Raw genomic sequence first — 17,209 nt, forward strand, 5'->3', positions numbered from 1 at the left:
AGCTGCAAAATTATGCTAACTCCAAACTTCCATTTTATAGAAGTCAGCATCTGAATTTCAGAATTTCTATGAAGACCCTGAACAGGTGAACCCTATGAAAAGAATTACAGTCCTCCCTTATGGAGTTTGCCTTAAGCAGAACAAATATAAAACTCAACATCAGCCTTAAATAATAGCTTAAGGATTTGGTCACCCTTAATATAAGAAGGGACTGATAAAGCTTTCTGCATCCTTCTTGAGGATGCAAATGTCTGTATCTTTCACTTTCACTGTTTACTTCAAATTCAAAGGTTGCCATGAAGGTCTTAAACTACACACGAGGTAGTGTGTAGTTTAAGACCTTCATGGCATTACACTTTTGCAAAACTTGCACAGTCAAAGTTATACTAACACATTTTTAAAAAAAGAACATTTAGAGTTACATTAAAAAAATGGTAGGCTGTGTGAGAACAAGTATTCACTGGAGATGTGCGAAGTTCACACATCCCCATAAGTTTGCCTTTTGGAGATACTCTGACCACCTCTTTAGATACTGACTGTATTGAAAAGCCAGTGCCAAAATCTGACTTATTCTGTAGCAATTCTCTCTCAGCTTCTCTAGCATTTTTTGACATTCAGTGATTTTTAGGTGACACATTCTATTTTTCTAGACAAGAACAGAAACTAGTATTTAAACCTACCCCTTTCAGATTCTGATGTTTCTGATCGGGGAACAGGTGACTTCAAGGACCCAGCTACTGGCACCTTTTCTCCTCCTTTAGCATTTTCCTTGGATTTCATTTCCTTTGCTAGATCTCTTTCTCTGGACGGCTCCTTTTCTCTCTCCTTTTCTGCAGTTGACTTTGACTCAATGATGGTAACAACCGTCTTGGACTTTTCTTCTTTTGAAGCTTTTTCTTCTTTCTTCACCTTTTCCTTCTCTTTGTCAGATTTTGGCGTTTTCTCCTTGATCTCTCTTGCTTTCTCCTCTTTGTTTGCCCGTTCTTCCTTCGGTTTATCTTTCCCATCTTTCCCAAGTGCCTTCATCTCTGGAGTGGCAGCTGGAGTCTTGTCTTTTTTTTCTTTATCTTTTTCCTTCCCGCTTTTTTCTTTATCATCTTTCTCTTTAATAATTTTGCTGCATTAAAAATAAAATGGCCAATTAGCATGGATACAAAACACAGCTCTAGCTTTATCACAGAAGTTTTACTTCTGAATGTTTGACGGAATTTCCTGGAGCAGACACTGTAAGATTTCAGATTTGCTGTTTCTGTATCAGAACAGCAACAAGGAAATGTTCTCATTTATCTTTTGTAGCTAAAATGAAATGCATTTATCAGTAAAACTGTATTTTGAAAGAAATAATGTCATTTTTTAAACTTTAAAGGAATGGGTACTATTTACACAGAACCCAGAAGTAAAATTAAAAGGCAGGTGATTTCCAAGTGTATTTCTGTGGCTTGGAAGGAAGAAAACAGAGAATGTGTAAGAATAGTTTTTCTCACCTATTAGATGCACTGTTTCCATTGCTTGTTGTCACCTTCGGTGTAGCGTTGACAGTTTTATTAATAACTTTCACCACACCCTGAGACTTCTCCTTTAGTTTATCTGCTTAAAAAAAGAAAGAACAGCTCTATTTCAACAAGTTAATTTATAACCCACTAATTAAAATACAACAAGTAGATGAGCATATTCATATCAGGTCATGTGTAGTTAACAGCTAAAACAGGCAGCAGATCCTCTCTCCCAAAACCAAGCAAAAATAAAGAACAGGCACTGATCCTATTTAGCATTACTTTTTTTTTTTTTTTTAGCTTAATGAGGCAAATTTTGAGAGAAGCCTGTAATGTCAGAAAAATTCTACTAAAAAATAAACATATAATAATCATAGGTGTGTTTACCAGTCTCCTCAGTAGTGCCCTCTTCCAGTCTAACTGTATTTATTGTGACAGACGTAGGCATCCCAGCACCACCTGGCCCATTTTGTACTGTTGCAGGTACAGCATTCCTGGCAGGTGGGTCTTTGTGGTGAAATTCATTTTCAGGTATCATGAAAGGCTTCCTACTTTTCAACTGTCCAGAATAGCTGCAAGTCGCACAGATTGTTAAATATGCACAAACATAAAGCAAAACATGGGTTGAATCTTAAATGTGGATCTAATCTAACAGTTCATCTGTTATTTATTTCACAGTTTTTCCTAACTGATACGCAGTTTCTTCCCCCTATATTGATGAGCTCAAAAGAAAAACAAACAAACCCACTAGACACAGAAGCAGTCCTACCTCCACACCCTCTTCCTCACCACCACACACACACACACACACACCCCTGGCCAAACACACAGAACAAGCTGACTGCTGACAAAACTTCAAATGGTTTGGGCAACCTGAACTGCCCCTCAGGCATACGAGGATGATTCCACATTCACCACAGAAGATGTAACATATAACTAAGCACTTTAGAATCACATGCACTTTCAATATCTAAACAGTCTTGCAGCAACAGCCCTTGGCTTTCTTCCTGTTACTATCCCTCCTATCTCCTTGCTGCTATATTATTTCTCTAAAATTAAGCTATGCTCTTGTGAGTAGAAATCTTTACTATTAAGGGTTTTACTAGAGTCTTGTAAAGGAAATTAGTGATCATCCAGCACAAAATGAATGTTTTCATTCACACTGCCAGCACCGAGATGCAGGAAAGCGAAATCTTCTGTGATAAGGTAAAAATCAAATGTTAGGACTGTAACAGTTCCGAGTCTTTAGATGCCTTTCATGATCCACTTTTAACCACTTTCTTAAATAAGTTGTTGTTACCCCATAGCCAATGCATATAGATCAGGTCTCTTCTCTTTCTCTTCCTGACATATCTTGTGTACTCTTCTTTCCAAGGCTTGACCCAGATTCAGCACTTTTGGATACCATGGAAGGATTTTGGTCAGCACAATCAGGATGTTTCTGATATGTGTATATTCACCTGTTTCCAGACAGTGCACAGAAGCCTAAAACATAAATTAAATCTAATTAAGTTGGGTTTTTTTTAAAGCATTCAAAAAACAAAGTTTCTGGCATCTCTATTTACCTTAGTTAATTTATAGTGCCATTTGTGTACCACGTGTCTAAAATTCTCATAATCCAATTGATCAGCCTTATTTCCACCATCAAATCCAGTTGCTCGTAATATAGTTAGGAAGCCTGGATAGTTGCCACATTCCTACATGCACATCAACAAACAGGAAAAAATTAGTTTTTGGGAAACAAACCCAGTAATTCTAAATTCTAAACTCTAAAGAATGAGACACAATCACACTTTGCAAGACTCAATTTTTTTAAGCTAATTTATGTTGAAATTTTAGTTGTGGGTGAGAGAAAAGATTATTCATAATTTAACTAGTTGGTGCAAGGAGTATTGAGAGAGTTTCCATATGCTCCCTAAATTATCTTCAAGGTAAGCTATATGAAAAACAGAAAGGGAAGGGTTTTTTAGCAAATATATTTTTCAACACCAGACAAAATTACTTCTACCAAAACTACATGAATCAGAAAAAGCCAATCACACTGTTTTTAAATCTAAGAGTTCCACTAAATCCATTTTTACTGGGTTGATTACACAAATGGTTAGTATACAGTCTAATGAGCAAACTCATTTTATTAATTTCCTATACCTTTTCATATATGACTCTGTCACTGTGCCACCTGGTCACAGTCTCCAGCATACAGCATAAAAACCTGCCATATCTACTGGCTTCATTTTCTGTGCAACTTGCAACTGTATATATAATATCAGAGAAAACCTGTGAATAGAGCAAGAAAACATTACTATGACCTTACTGAATTACAAAAGAAAAAAAACCCAACAAAAATTATAAATTTCTCTTATCTAAACCACCATTAAGCTGCTTTTCAAATACAACAGAGACTGCTTATAAAATTTTGTTTGTTTCCGAAGTGCTGGTCCCTCACACTTAGCCCAGAATCCAAGCATACAGCTGCTGTTGACACACTGATAGTTCAAGTGTCTTCAGTGACATAACTGTTTTTATTTTCAAATTAATAATGATTTGAGCTGATATAAGTAAACATCCAGCTAAGCTGATGTAAAAAATATTGTTGTTTTTTTTTCCTGGCCCACACAGGTCCATCGTCTAGACAGGGTTACTTGAGTAAAAATGCTCTTTTGGACACATGAAATCAGAGCAGGTGCCGTGACACTAACAAGCCCACTGCCTGTAGCACCATTTGCCAGGGTCAGAAGGGTCCCAAGAATGTTGCTGGTGGGGGTAAGAAAATTGGTTCCACAGAGAAGACCACACACAGCTAAAATGGAAGGATGAGAGCAGGCCATAGAAATACAGATTACTTAAAGGTTACAAAACCTGAAAACGACTCCCATGACAGCTAATGACTTTGCTCTGAAACTCCAGACTCATTAGGGTAAAATACCAACAATATTTCTTGAAAATAAACCACTGAAGCCTTAAGAAAGCTTTGATCAAAAGATCTGAAGCACAAAAGTGAACTTCTGATTGTCACAGGATCTTGTTTACCTCTTTTGGGAGGCAGGGGGGACACTAGTTTGGGATGTTTGTAGTGATAATGATGAAATTACACACACAATTGTAGCTACTTACTCGGTCATAGCAGAGAAGTGTGGAGAAATTGGGTGTTTTCTGCTGATGCACCAGTTCAACAAAGTGAGCACAGTAAACTGCATCAATTGCCGAAAAAATGCAGCGAGGAAATATACACAACTGTAAAAATTTGGTGATGGTCTCATTTTTGGTAGATTCTTCAATAAACAAAAGTTGAGAGGGGAAAAAGGAAAAGAAAAATAAAGTAAATTAATGGTTCATCATTCAACTACTCTCTTCCCAAGAAGTTCAGTATGACAGATCCATATTCTGGTGTTTGATTTCACACACATCTTTGGCATTGATCAGAAAAAGTCAATACAAGTGCAACTGTTTGAGGATGGGGATAGAACAGCAGGGTGGATGTAGCAAACATTGATTTCTTATTGGCAAAATTCTTCTTTCACACAATGGGGCTAAAAACAGGTTATGGGAAAGCTTCAGTTAACTTCTCCACCTGCTCAAATTGTGCACAGCAGCAAAGCAAACACCACCTGCTATTTCCCTAGAACACCTTCTTTCATCTTTCTACATGGGGCTGACTTTTAGTTTGCTTTCCTTCAGAACTGAAGAACATGCTGTCTCTACAGAATCCATTAGTAATAATATTTCCAATTAATCAAATACATAGAGGAATTTAAAGAAGAACAGCCTTCAATAAACCACCACCCCAATACACACACATTTTGTGGAAGTTTCATTCTACCACTGAGTAAAGACTACACTGTATCAAGTTCAAGAGTTACCTGTTTCTGTTTGACCAACCACAGGTTGGCAAACTCAAAGCCTAACACATACCCCCAACTGGTCCCTTGGCAACAAGGAGCATAAAACAAGCTGAGAGGAATGTACAGCATGAAAGCAAGGTCAGAGGAAAGTACAGAACCAAAGACTACAAGTGAATGCCTTCAAAGGAAGAAGAGTCATGATCCTCACAAGGGCCATTGGTGGTTTTGTGCAGTCATAATACCCAGGGTTTACTTGCTTCAATTTTGCGATGCTCGTGGAATAAAGCTTGCTCAAGAAAGGACTGTCACAACTTTATGTTAACTTTGTTTCATTTTAATATCTACCCCTCTATAACAAACATTTGATGCCTAAAAAAAAAAATCCACCAAGGGAATCACAGTTCATAGTACATTCAAGTGTGTGTTGCTTCAGAAGTGTACAAACAAAGCAAGTGAACAGCCAGTCAGAAGAGGTAATCTCCAATTGCTAAAGCTACCAGGTTACTTTGTCAAAAATTAACCTATTCTCAAGGGTACAAACACTGTACCAAAAGTTTGTAGACAAGAAGCCAGTCTTCAAAAAATAAATTGAATATCAATAATTTTAAAAATAGTGATAAACCCCACTAGTACAGTGGATGTGCTATTCTAGTTCCTCATGTAGTGCAATTAAAGATTATTTATTTTAATGAGCAAACTGCTGAAATAGTAAGTTTGCCTCTGGATACAATGCTGGGAAACTTCCTTCAGCTGAAGCCCAAGCACAAGAGCCACCAACAAGCTATTCCCAGTATCCCACAAAGAGTTACATGTACATCTATGTAAATTATTTTCCACACACTTTTGGGCGCTTCTTTAAGTAGACAAATTTACCAAGTCACCTCTAGATCAAGTTTTAATCCGGCAGTAAATTTCAACCAGTAATTTCTTGTAGTTCATTTGCTACAGTACATTAAATACTTATAGGGAACAGTGTTTCTTCATTAAACCAGTTGGATGGATCTTACATGAGTTGGACAACAAAACTCTTTTCCACTGGATTATGCTAGGCTTCTTGGGACAGACGAACTACTACTTCCAGTTACAAACTCAAAGTTCATCCAGAGAAGAAAACTGACCAGAGAAAAACATTTCAGATTAACCATACCAGCAGAGTTCACAAGCAACATGAAACATTACAGATGTTTTGTAGGAGAAAAGACTTGATTCTTCTTGCTGCATATGTGCTCTATGAAACATGTGCATGCTGTTTCACTGCATGGGGCTGTTAGGCTGGCAGAACACTTGTCATTAGAACAGGGTTCATGCCACCACCCAAACCCTGATATATTGCTCCTAATCAGAGGTCTCAAACAAAGTTAAGTTAACCCAAATGAATCATTGAGACTTCACATGCCTATTTTTTGTCCTGTAGCAATTATACTAATTTAGCAGCATTCTAACTGCAGTTAGCAAGTACAAGCCAGCTTGCAATTACAAGTTTCCACTGAGCTGGTCAATCTCTAACTTATTTTCTAAATTAGGGCAAAATTTAAAAGGTCTTGACATCACAAGAAACAATAAGTTCTCTATGAAAACCAACTATTCAGCATTTGCAAAGACACATTACATTCTAATTAAAATTATACCTTGCTACAACAGACCTCAATGTAGAAAAAATCAATTTTTCAAATAAACATTAAGAGTATTAGTGCAAGGAAGTCCTGGAGACAGTGACAACTACAAAAACATCCACAGCATTTCCCTTTAAGACACTTACTTGCCAGAAGCCAGTTATCTTTCTCTAGTTTCAGTCTCTGTAGAACCCTCTGCACATGCTCCAACTGCTTCTTCTCCTCTTCAAGGAGTTTGTCCTGCAGAGCTGTGCAACGTTCTTTTTCTTTTTTCTTTTTATTTGGAGGCTGTAAAATGTCAGCATAACTCATTTAGTATTATACCTAAACTTGCTATAGACAGAGCAATAAGTTCCTGGTAACACTAAAGAATACTTGAAAAACTTCTCACTCAAAAAAGTTCTGCTCTAATAATCAACAGATTTTTTATGAACATTGGCTATAGTTAAGACAAGAGTGAACAGACAAACCACAGATACAGATGTCTGAAAAAGATACTGCTTTCTGAAACTGATTTTCCAGTATTTTTCACTTAGTGGAATCACTATAACTTTTAACATGGGAATTATGAAGGAAAGTCAATCCAAATTATGTTAATGTGGCAATCAGTATGGATGAACCAGGTGATAAAACTTCCCAGGTCTAAACAAGCTTAATATAGTACTTTATGAAAAGAAACTCTTTCAAGGCTAGAAAGTTTAAATTCGACAACAAAATTATATCAACATACCATTTCCTGATTGTCATCTATGGCTTTCATCTGGACTTTAAGTTTATTGACTTCTCTGTCATAGCTGCTGTGTGGCACAGCAAGGTCATACATTGTTAAAGACCAGAATGTAGCATAAAACTGAGGGCTGATGTCATCCCAGACTTTAGGGAGGTGCAGAGAAATCACAGCTTCGTGAACAGGAGCCATCACCAACTCACATGATGTAATGTATTTGTGAACTTTGTGCTGCTGTTTATTTCCCTTCTCAGCTTTTTTTAGTTCATCATACTTTGACTGTGGATAAAAAATAAATAAAAAACTGTAATCTATATATACAAAAATTAAACTAATAATATTTCACTTTTCTCTAAAATTTTTCTATACAACATTTACTTGTGAAATGTCAGTACATAAAGCACTGAAGAACCTCATACAGAACTTTAGTCTTCATCCTCATTGGATGGATTTATCTTTCTTCACTGATGATGCTACCTGTTATAGTAACACATTATGCTACACCAAGTAAAAACTGCTCTCCATATTGAACTTTTTAGAGGCAGGAACAAATTCATTTCTGACACTTCCTCAGATAGCACACCATTTGGCAGCTGCAACACTCCTCCACAGCAAAAATCCATCTAAAACACCTGCAGAAGAACACACCTCTGAGGGAAGAGGGAGGGAGAGAATTCCTACTGATAATCCAAGACATCCAAAGAAGTGACTTCATCAGCTATCACTCCTGTCAGTTGTCAAAGTTGACACATGGGCCATATTTCCTAAGAAGATTAAGGACAACCTGTTCCAGCCCACAGCTTCTATTCCTAACTCTACTAATAAAACTTGGCAAGTTTTATTTAGCCAACAAACTTTATCTGGAACCTACCACATGTACTGGTAACAGGTACCAGAGCAGCACTACAAGCAGACAAATGGAAGAGTTGTACTCACTGAAATGTGGTGTGCATACATGGGTCTTGAGAGGAAAAATGCAGCATCATGAGGTGTGTGAAACTCATTACAGAGAACATCAATGGAAGGCACTCGCTTAATGTAATCCTCTGTGCTTAGATTGGATGCTAAAAACCCACCAAATTGTACAAGGGTATCATGGCACTACAAAGTAAAAAATACAAAGAAGTTAGCAAACATTATTATTATGTTCAACAATTAAGTTAGGGAGAGCTTCAAAGCTTGCCTTTTTTTCCTTTTTGTTTCTTGTTAAAAATGCTAACACCAAATAGTACAGCAAAAAATTTCTCATCGGGGAAGAACAATAAAATAAAAACCCCCACCTAGAAAAGCCAGCAGAACTCATGAGCATTCTATTCTACCAGAATGGAATGCAATTAGTTCCTACTGCCTAAGGCAGCAACAGAACGATTTTTGAAAAAAAGGAAGTTTCACTACCAAAGTAAGATTAGAAAAACACAATAGACACTTAAAAGAAGAATTTAACTTTTAATAAGAATTTAATGTTATGACAAAGGATGCTTTGCTCTTTTACTCAGAGGTCACTCGTCACTATAATATACTTTTAATACTCCTATATATTTTAATACAGCAACCATGCAATTAGTTTTAAAAATCCTATGTATTTGTACTCATTATACTAGATTTTCATATATAATTTTGTAACTTATGTGCTGAATCCTCACATATTGTGCTGATACAGTAGAAGTTAACAGAAAGAAGGGGATCTCACAAATACAGGTGTTTTCACTTGCCTGATCATACAGCTTTCCCACTAGCTTCAAATGCTTTTCCCCTCCTTCTTGAAAGACGACACCATTTCTCTGTTGAGCCATAAGCAGGCACAGTGGGAGGGCAAGATCATGGTCCAATAACGCATCTTTTAATCTCTGAGATGATTTCTTTGTATTCCTGATTTGGCCAAAGTATCCACCCTGCACAGGACAGAAAAAGTTACCCAAGCTGGAAATCAGTACATCACAAATGGAATCTGTTTGAGCTGACTGCAGAAATACTGATGAATTAACAGCAATAGAGTTTCCTGTCCAGCAGTAAAACTCTCTGGATCCTCTACTGCCATGTATGTGTAGAAGAATCAAAAACTAACCAGTCTTGCCTGCTTTAATAAGTTTTTGCTACTCCCCCTGAGCAGGGCTGAGCCAGCAGGACTGCAGCACATCCAAGCTCAGGGGCTGCTGGAATACACAGGTCTGACATGTAACACTCTCCTGAATATGAGATGATGTGATGCACAAGAACTAAGTTCACATCTACACTGCCTTGGCTGCCTGTCTCAAGGCCTGTAAGCTCAGAAGAGGGGCCAACTCTGATAAAGCACACACCTTTCTCAGCTATGCTGCAAGAGTTCTTGAACTAGGGTCTTTAGAACCACCAACAAAAAGCAATAGCTATTTTTAAATTTAACACAAACACACCTCAGCTTTCAGTTGTTCTCCACCAGTCATGGCTTCCAACTGCTCCATGGTCATTTCTTCAGTAATTTCTATCCCTGCCATTTTCTGCACTACCTCTTTTAAAATAAGCAAATCAAAGCTGCAATGAAAACAGAAAAATGGAGTAAAAACAAGACAATTTGTTTAAGAACCAGAAGCTATGACATTTAATATATACTACAAAGCAGCACCACAATGCATGTTAAACAACATTTTCATTCCTTTTTTCAAGAAGAAACTGGTATGTCAAGCACAAGGATTTATTGCAAGTAAAAAGCTAGTACTTAAAAGCAATGCACTTATTCAACAGTTGGATTTGAAGATGGTAGTGAATGTGGTGCTGTTAAGTATCAGCAGATTAATCAAAGTTTATTGATCCCTTTCGTTGCTTTCCATGTTTCAAACTCTACCTATACAGTTATTTCATTACTATTTTACATTTTGTTAAGGGTTTCTAGGATAGTACAAAGCCTTAGAAATGTACTGGCAAAGTTAGTCTGGAGAGGTCACGTGGAAACATGGAAAACATCCCATTTTTACTTGAAACACAGAATATCTAAAACACTCCAATAATCATCCTGCCCAGAGACAAGGTTTTACTTCCTGCTCTGAATTCCATAAGGACAATGGCTTTTACTCAACTGAAGCATAGTTAATTGTATCCCAATCACACAAAGCAGCAATGTTTTCCAGTTAACTTCTGAAATTTGTGTGATTAACTTATAAAATCATTTACCCATCCCTTCCAAAACTAAGTTTCATCTTTAAATAATTCATGTGGCTTATACTTTTGTTTGCTGTTCCAACCATAAGTATGTTTTCTGTCTAGGAACTGCGCAGTATCAACATAAGCTCAAATACCTGAATATTGCAGTACTATGAAAATGGCCATACCAGTAAATCCATTTTATTTTTGTAATCTCAAGTACTATGCTGACTTTTTTTCCCCCAAAATACTTACAGATGTGATTTTGAGGAAAGACAGTAAACATTACTTACCCTTCCTCTGTAGCTCAATGTAATTGCCATCATCAGAACAAAATGTAGGGACAGAGGAGCATATGAGACTGAATGTCTACATTGCAGGGAAGGGGAAAATACTACATTTCTCAACATAACTACCCTAAAATAACATGCTGTGCTATCACCATTGGTAAGGTGCCTTTCAGTGACCATATGGGGATTCCTAATAGAAAAAAGTTGATACTCACCTATGTGATAAAATTAAATAAGTAAATGAAACAATAATACTAAGTAATGACAATGGAAGGACAAAAGGAAAAGTCTAATTGGATACTTTGTTTTGAGTTATGATTGACATTGACACACGAATAAGCAATTCAACTAACACCAAATAAACTGGATAAAGTATTTAAATAATATTGAAATAAGAGCCATCCCTGCAGAGAAGACATTATGAGCAAAGAAAACAAACTATAACAGTCACACTGCTTTATATAATGGATACTTTTTTTTTTTTTTTAATGTACAATAACATGTATGATGAAATAACACACTGGAAAGTTTTTTTCCCCTATCTGGTTAGCTGTTAAGAAAACTATTAAAATAAGTTAAAGATGAAAAATCAGTGCTTCAAGAATGTCACAGCTATACAATTAGAGGAAAAGCAATGTACTAAGGAGTGTATCATTCTATTTCTGCTATTGAACCTTCCCAGTGTTCTGAATGGAGTCTGCCACTACTAGAGCAAAAACTACATCAAGTGCCTGTGTATCAGCAAACACCTAAATAACACTTCATATAAACAGAGTATAAGGATCCATTATAAGGATCCATTGTGCAATACTTGCCTTTTGCCAGCTTTCAGCTGGTTGGCTACATACTGCAGGAGGCCTGCGAGTTCAATTGGGTATTTTCGAAAAACGGCACCACAAAAGCTTGCCAGACCTAAAGCAAAGAAAAACAGCTATGACTGCACCTGTTTATTAAACAAACATTAACAAACTGCTTATGGCATCTTAGCAATACATGCATTTCTGGAATACAAAAGGGAAAAAAAATTCCTATTGATTTAACTTGACAGGTCTCCATTTTGCTTAAAGTATTAGCCAGTAGGTACAAGTGAAATATTGATCATAATGATCAATGGTTGAATAGATCATGGGGGAGGTGAAATATTTTAAACATTATTGTAATAAATAAAACAAGAATACTAACTCTGCAGCCAGCTTGAGATTGTAGTGTCATCATGCTTCATTCTCTCCTTCTCAGGGTTTGCCAATGCTTCAATGATACAATCTTTAGTGAAGTTAAAGAGAGTATTTTTCCTCAACTTACAAACACAAAAGTTACAGGGACTTGTTTTTCTGGCTTTTGTTATATATGAACACAATATATTAAGTACAGCAATCACTAATGTAACAATGGTTTGAAAAAAAAAATAAAACCATGAAATAGTAACCTAAAAGCAGTATTTACCTCACTATTTACAAGATCACTACGCCTTCAAGACTGAAAGTAGTAAAAACAAAGAGTGCTTTTCATAGTGTGAAAGAATAATAGAGAGGGTTCCATAATCCACTACAAGTGCAAAGGTACTTGTAAACTTCACTAAGATTTCCAGCAAAAAGCAGCAAAGAGAAAACAGAGGCAATATTTACTCACAGATAACACACTTAATCTGGCTAACAACTGCAGCTTTATCGATCAGTGATGCACTCATTTAAATCAAAGGATACATGCCAAGACATCATAGTTCAGGGAAGTGAGGTATTTCAGCGAATCAACAACCGGAGTTATCAAGTTATCATATTTTTGTATTTGTGATAAAATCTGCAAGTTACAACAAACATTCAGCTGAACAGGGACAGTATTCCTTATCTTTCACTTAATAAAAGCATTTAACAATACTTGTCTTCAAAACCTATAGAAAACATGCTTAAAATTAATTTTTCAAAGGTCCTAAACAACTGTCAAAGAAAATAGGCAATCTCATTAATCTATCTAGTACCTTAAAGATACCAGTGAAACATGTCTCTAACATGTAAAAACAATTCTGTATAATTTCTTTTTTCAATTATCAGCAAATAAAATAACAAAAACATTTTTTCCTAATATTTCTTAAGAATCCTAAACCTTAGCAGCAGGATCTCCTGTTGCTACATACAGTAATAAGACTATTTTAAAAAAACCCCAAAACCATGAAGATAGACTACAAGTAAACTGCATTAATCAAGTTCTAGGTTGGTCTCTTTGGAACATGACACTCATGTGTGTATACTGCAGCAGTAATTTCTTCAAGTACAATCTAAAAACTGGTAAATCCATACTCTTAGACCACATTTGTGAATAAGGTGGAGGCTCATCAACACATTTTTACAGAGGGCTCTTCAGCTCTCTGTAGCAACAAGCAATCTTAAAAATCCTTCTCAGTTTCGTAGGTGTATTTCAGACTTCAAAGCTTTAAGTTTTCTTCTAAATGGAAGACTCTGATCTTTCTCCACCCCACTCATAGACAGCTGTCAGAGCAACTTCACCTGAATTCAGATTCTGCATAACCTGATCAGCAATCCCTGTACCTGAGATCCACCTCTGCTATTTTAAATTAAAATTTTTTCTGCAGTTGCTTACTTAAGACATGTTTCCACATTTAATATGTCATTAAGTATTATTAAGTCATATTTAGTATCTTAATATGAGCACCATTAAAAATCTACTATATTTTAAGATTTGCATCAAAAGTAAAATATTATGAAATTAGAACTGCAGGCCCCTTCCTGAACTTCAATTATCTGTTGTCAGGATGAAATAGCATGAAATACATGTAGCTACATACATAATCAAATAAAATTGTAGGATTGCTGTGGCTGAGCTTCCCAATTTGTCTTCCAGAGGGTTTCACATTTTCCTTAGTTAAACGCCTGTAAAAGAGAACATATTTTACAAAAGGCAAGCTAGAAGAATACTAAAAAAGGTCCATTTCAGTGAAGAAACATCTTTGTAAGTCTTTGTAAGACTAAATTCTCACTAGCAAATGTGTTTTTAAGACATCTCAGCACAGAAATGCTAATCCATTGAAAACTGGAAATAGAGAAATCCTCCAAGATGCAGACAGTACAACCAGTCCAGCTGTCCCTCTGTTACTATGGACCATATTCTACCTTCAACTTCCAACATTTTGCTTTCCAAAGTCATCAGTGAAACCTGTAGCACATACACCAAACTACCATGTGATGTTGTTAGTTGCTCCTGGAAATCTAACTTGGCCACAGACCAGTCATTTCTTGCTGCATTCAGTTCACTGAAAAACAGTATCTCTTTCTTTCTGTTACAGTTCCACTGTCAGCATTTCCTACTGACAATCTGAGCTCAGCCTGAAACCTGAAGTTGACAATAATTATACACATAGCTGCTGACCTTCAACAACTGACAGCACTGTGGTTCACCTGCACAACTGAAATCCACTGTACAGGGGAAGGGGGGAAAGGTTTATGGTGTATGCAGTTAGTCAGAAGGGAATCAAAACAGTTGTTCCTAGCTTTCACAGCTCTGAGTGCAAAGTCTTTTATCCAGAAACAATTACTGTCTTGCCTACATGGAAGGGTTCTGATTATACACATTGTAACACAACACCATCTGCTTTTGGCAAATGGAGGACCTAATTCTATGATGGTGACTTCAAATGTGAGGTAAATCTGGAATTGCTGTGAGCCCACTTGAAGGTGAGAATAAATCATTCTGTTCAACTCACTGCCATTCATTCAAATCTACTGAGAACATGACAAGATTCTTGAGACTCTTTGGAGGAGAGTCTCCACACCTAGAGGAACTATGTAGCACTTGTAAATTTCATAAGCAAAGCAATTTATCAAAACCCATACCCATATAAATGGTTTTAAGTCATTTAATGGGACATTTTTCAGAGATTATATACCCTTATTGGTAACAAATTTGTCTTCTTGCTTATTTGATGGTTTTTAACCACAATACATTAAATGATTTAATGAACAAGGACTATTTGGGAAATTACCAAGTCATTAGACAAGCAATGTATTTGTCAATTTTCTCCAGCTGGTGATATGCAAAACACTGTACTACAGTTCATAATTATTTATGGGAATAGACTACTTACTTCATTATATATTTGGCTCGATCTATGGTTTGAGCTTTAACTTTCACAAGCAGTGGGTGACTATTGTATGTTTCATTCTTCCATTGCCCATAGAGACGGTACCTGGAAAAGTTAGACAGGAAAAGGAATTTCAGAACTGATAATTCAGCAGCACATTCCAAAGGATGGAAACAAATCATTCTACTCACCGGTACTGGTATGGAAAGGTTTTGAACATTCCCCATAATTCCTCAGACATGCATGCATTGCAGTCCATCAAGGAAAGAGATGGAAGCAAGACTTGATCAGTAATACTCAACAAACAGCTGAACAGTGTTTCCTGGGATAAAGACAAAACCCAAGGTAAATATCAGGAAGTGCCCCAGAAGCAGTGTAATACATGCAGTGCGCAGATGTACAAACGGAAAATTTGATTAAAAAAAACAAGTACACCACAAGATTAAGAATTTCAGAACAAAAATCTAAATAGGACCTAGAAATATCTCCCACCATAAATCATTCAGTAAATAATTTACGGACTACAGACACTCTCAATATTTTATCTGCCTATATAAGATACTAGAACAAAGCTGCTGAAATGTTCAGCAGGTTGCACTCTTTTGAATCAAACATGCCATTAAAAAATGGATATTGTGTGGACTTGCATGAAGTGCAACACAGGAAAAAATTATTTTTGGCAACTGCTTTCAATGTATTAAGATATTCCTCATTTTTACTTCAATTTTCAAAATTTCAGCAAAAAACCCGAAAGCATTATACACGTCTGCAAGACATATTTCCAATTTCCATGTTTTCCGTACCCTACCACCCTTAACCTTTTTTAAACACTTCTCTTTTCCACTGAGCTATTTTAGAATAACTACAGCAGCAATGAAAAACAACCAAAACAAAACAAAAAACCCAGAAGGGATTTTCTCTGTGATGATTCAGGAAATCAGGATAAATGAGAAAGAGGAACAAGTAACAATGAAAACTGCAGAAACTTCATACTGAAAACCAACTTACTGATTTAAAAAAAACCCTATTGTTTTTGCAAGCTGGATTTCTACTGAACACTTGGATTCATTGTGAACAATCTTGATAATAACTAAAAAAATAATAATTTAATTTGAAAATTCTGAAGTAAATAAATTAAGTAATTTAAGAAAAAAATCACTGTATCAATAAACATCTCTCCTGCTTCCAATCTGTCTTTTCTCTATGCTTTTCCCCACCATGAAGTGTATTTATAGAATAAATAGCTGGAGGATTTGCAGCTCATCCCAAGGAAATAAGAAATAAAATGCACATTTGGTCATCATTACAATCTTGCATAAAAGCACTTTCCTCCAAAACTCACCATTTTCTCTTTATCTTCCTGTTTGCTTCCATCAGACTGAAACTATAACAAAGACAACCATGTTAACTGTAGCACAGTTAAGGTAACAGTTACAGTTTCAGAAAAGAGCTATCTCAGCAAAAGCATAAACCTGAAGGGCCAAGCGTCTCTTAAATGTTTAATTTGCCATATCTGCCAGCATTAAAGTATTTTTAAATAGAAATTCAAATGCATGGATGAAACATATTCCTTACAAATAGAGTGGCTTTGTACAATTTTGTCCAAAAAGAACAGCTAGAGCTACAAGGAAACTTGCTATTACATATGAAATATTGAATTTTCTTACTGGAGAGGAAAAAAATTACCTAAGCATTCACTTTCTACCTAAAAACTCTGAGGACTTCCAATGCAGTTACCAACAGCCATAGATTATTTCCCCCATCTTTCTCTCACAGTAAGACCCTCTCAAGGTTTTAGTCTTCGTTATTAAATTACTTTTTCTCTCTGCTTGCTCCACTCACCATGAAAAGCATATTAAGCTATCACACCAGTAAGTGCACAATTATTTTAAAGGTACACTTTAGCATGAAAGCTGCAGTGCAATGTTAGTAGCCTAACTTTTTAACTACTGTATGGGTTAACTTAGAATCAAATTACCTTCAGTTACAAGTATTTCTACTGCGTGTTAAATGTAATTTCACAACTAGAACATG

General features: G+C 36.2%; 1 protein-coding gene across 3 annotated transcripts in view; it reads right to left on the minus strand.

Moving 5' to 3' along the window:
• THOC2 (THO complex subunit 2) overlaps positions 1–17,209 on the minus strand; it is a 48,123-nt gene that overhangs the window by 9,440 nt on the left and 21,474 nt on the right. For 2 of the 3 annotated variants that reach the window (XM_050974551.1, XM_050974553.1), the window contains exons 13-31: positions 16,518–16,559; positions 15,367–15,497; positions 15,179–15,280; positions 13,883–13,967; positions 12,786–12,879; positions 12,265–12,345; positions 11,898–11,994; positions 10,069–10,186; positions 9,388–9,567; positions 8,612–8,776; positions 7,679–7,954; positions 7,095–7,236; positions 4,608–4,765; positions 3,642–3,770; positions 3,059–3,190; positions 2,794–2,978; positions 1,881–2,065; positions 1,485–1,590; positions 681–1,117 (exon numbers count right to left, since the gene is read on the minus strand). In XM_050974551.1, coding sequence (XP_050830508.1) covers positions 681–1,117; positions 1,485–1,590; positions 1,881–2,065; positions 2,794–2,978; positions 3,059–3,190; positions 3,642–3,770; positions 4,608–4,765; positions 7,095–7,236; positions 7,679–7,954; positions 8,612–8,776; positions 9,388–9,567; positions 10,069–10,186; positions 11,898–11,994; positions 12,265–12,345; positions 12,786–12,879; positions 13,883–13,967; positions 15,179–15,280; positions 15,367–15,497; positions 16,518–16,559 — 2,845 coding nt within the window. The remainder of the gene's footprint in view (positions 1–680; positions 1,118–1,484; positions 1,591–1,880; positions 2,066–2,793; positions 2,979–3,058; positions 3,191–3,641; positions 3,771–4,607; positions 4,766–7,094; positions 7,237–7,678; positions 7,955–8,611; positions 8,777–9,387; positions 9,568–10,068; positions 10,187–11,897; positions 11,995–12,264; positions 12,346–12,785; positions 12,880–13,882; positions 13,968–15,178; positions 15,281–15,366; positions 15,498–16,517; positions 16,560–17,209) is intronic. The other variant, XM_050974552.1, reaches the window with a different exon arrangement.

The sequence above is a fragment of the Serinus canaria genome, chromosome 4A (assembly GCF_022539315.1).
Source record: "Serinus canaria isolate serCan28SL12 chromosome 4A, serCan2020, whole genome shotgun sequence".
Lineage (NCBI taxonomy): Eukaryota > Metazoa > Chordata > Aves > Passeriformes > Fringillidae > Serinus > Serinus canaria.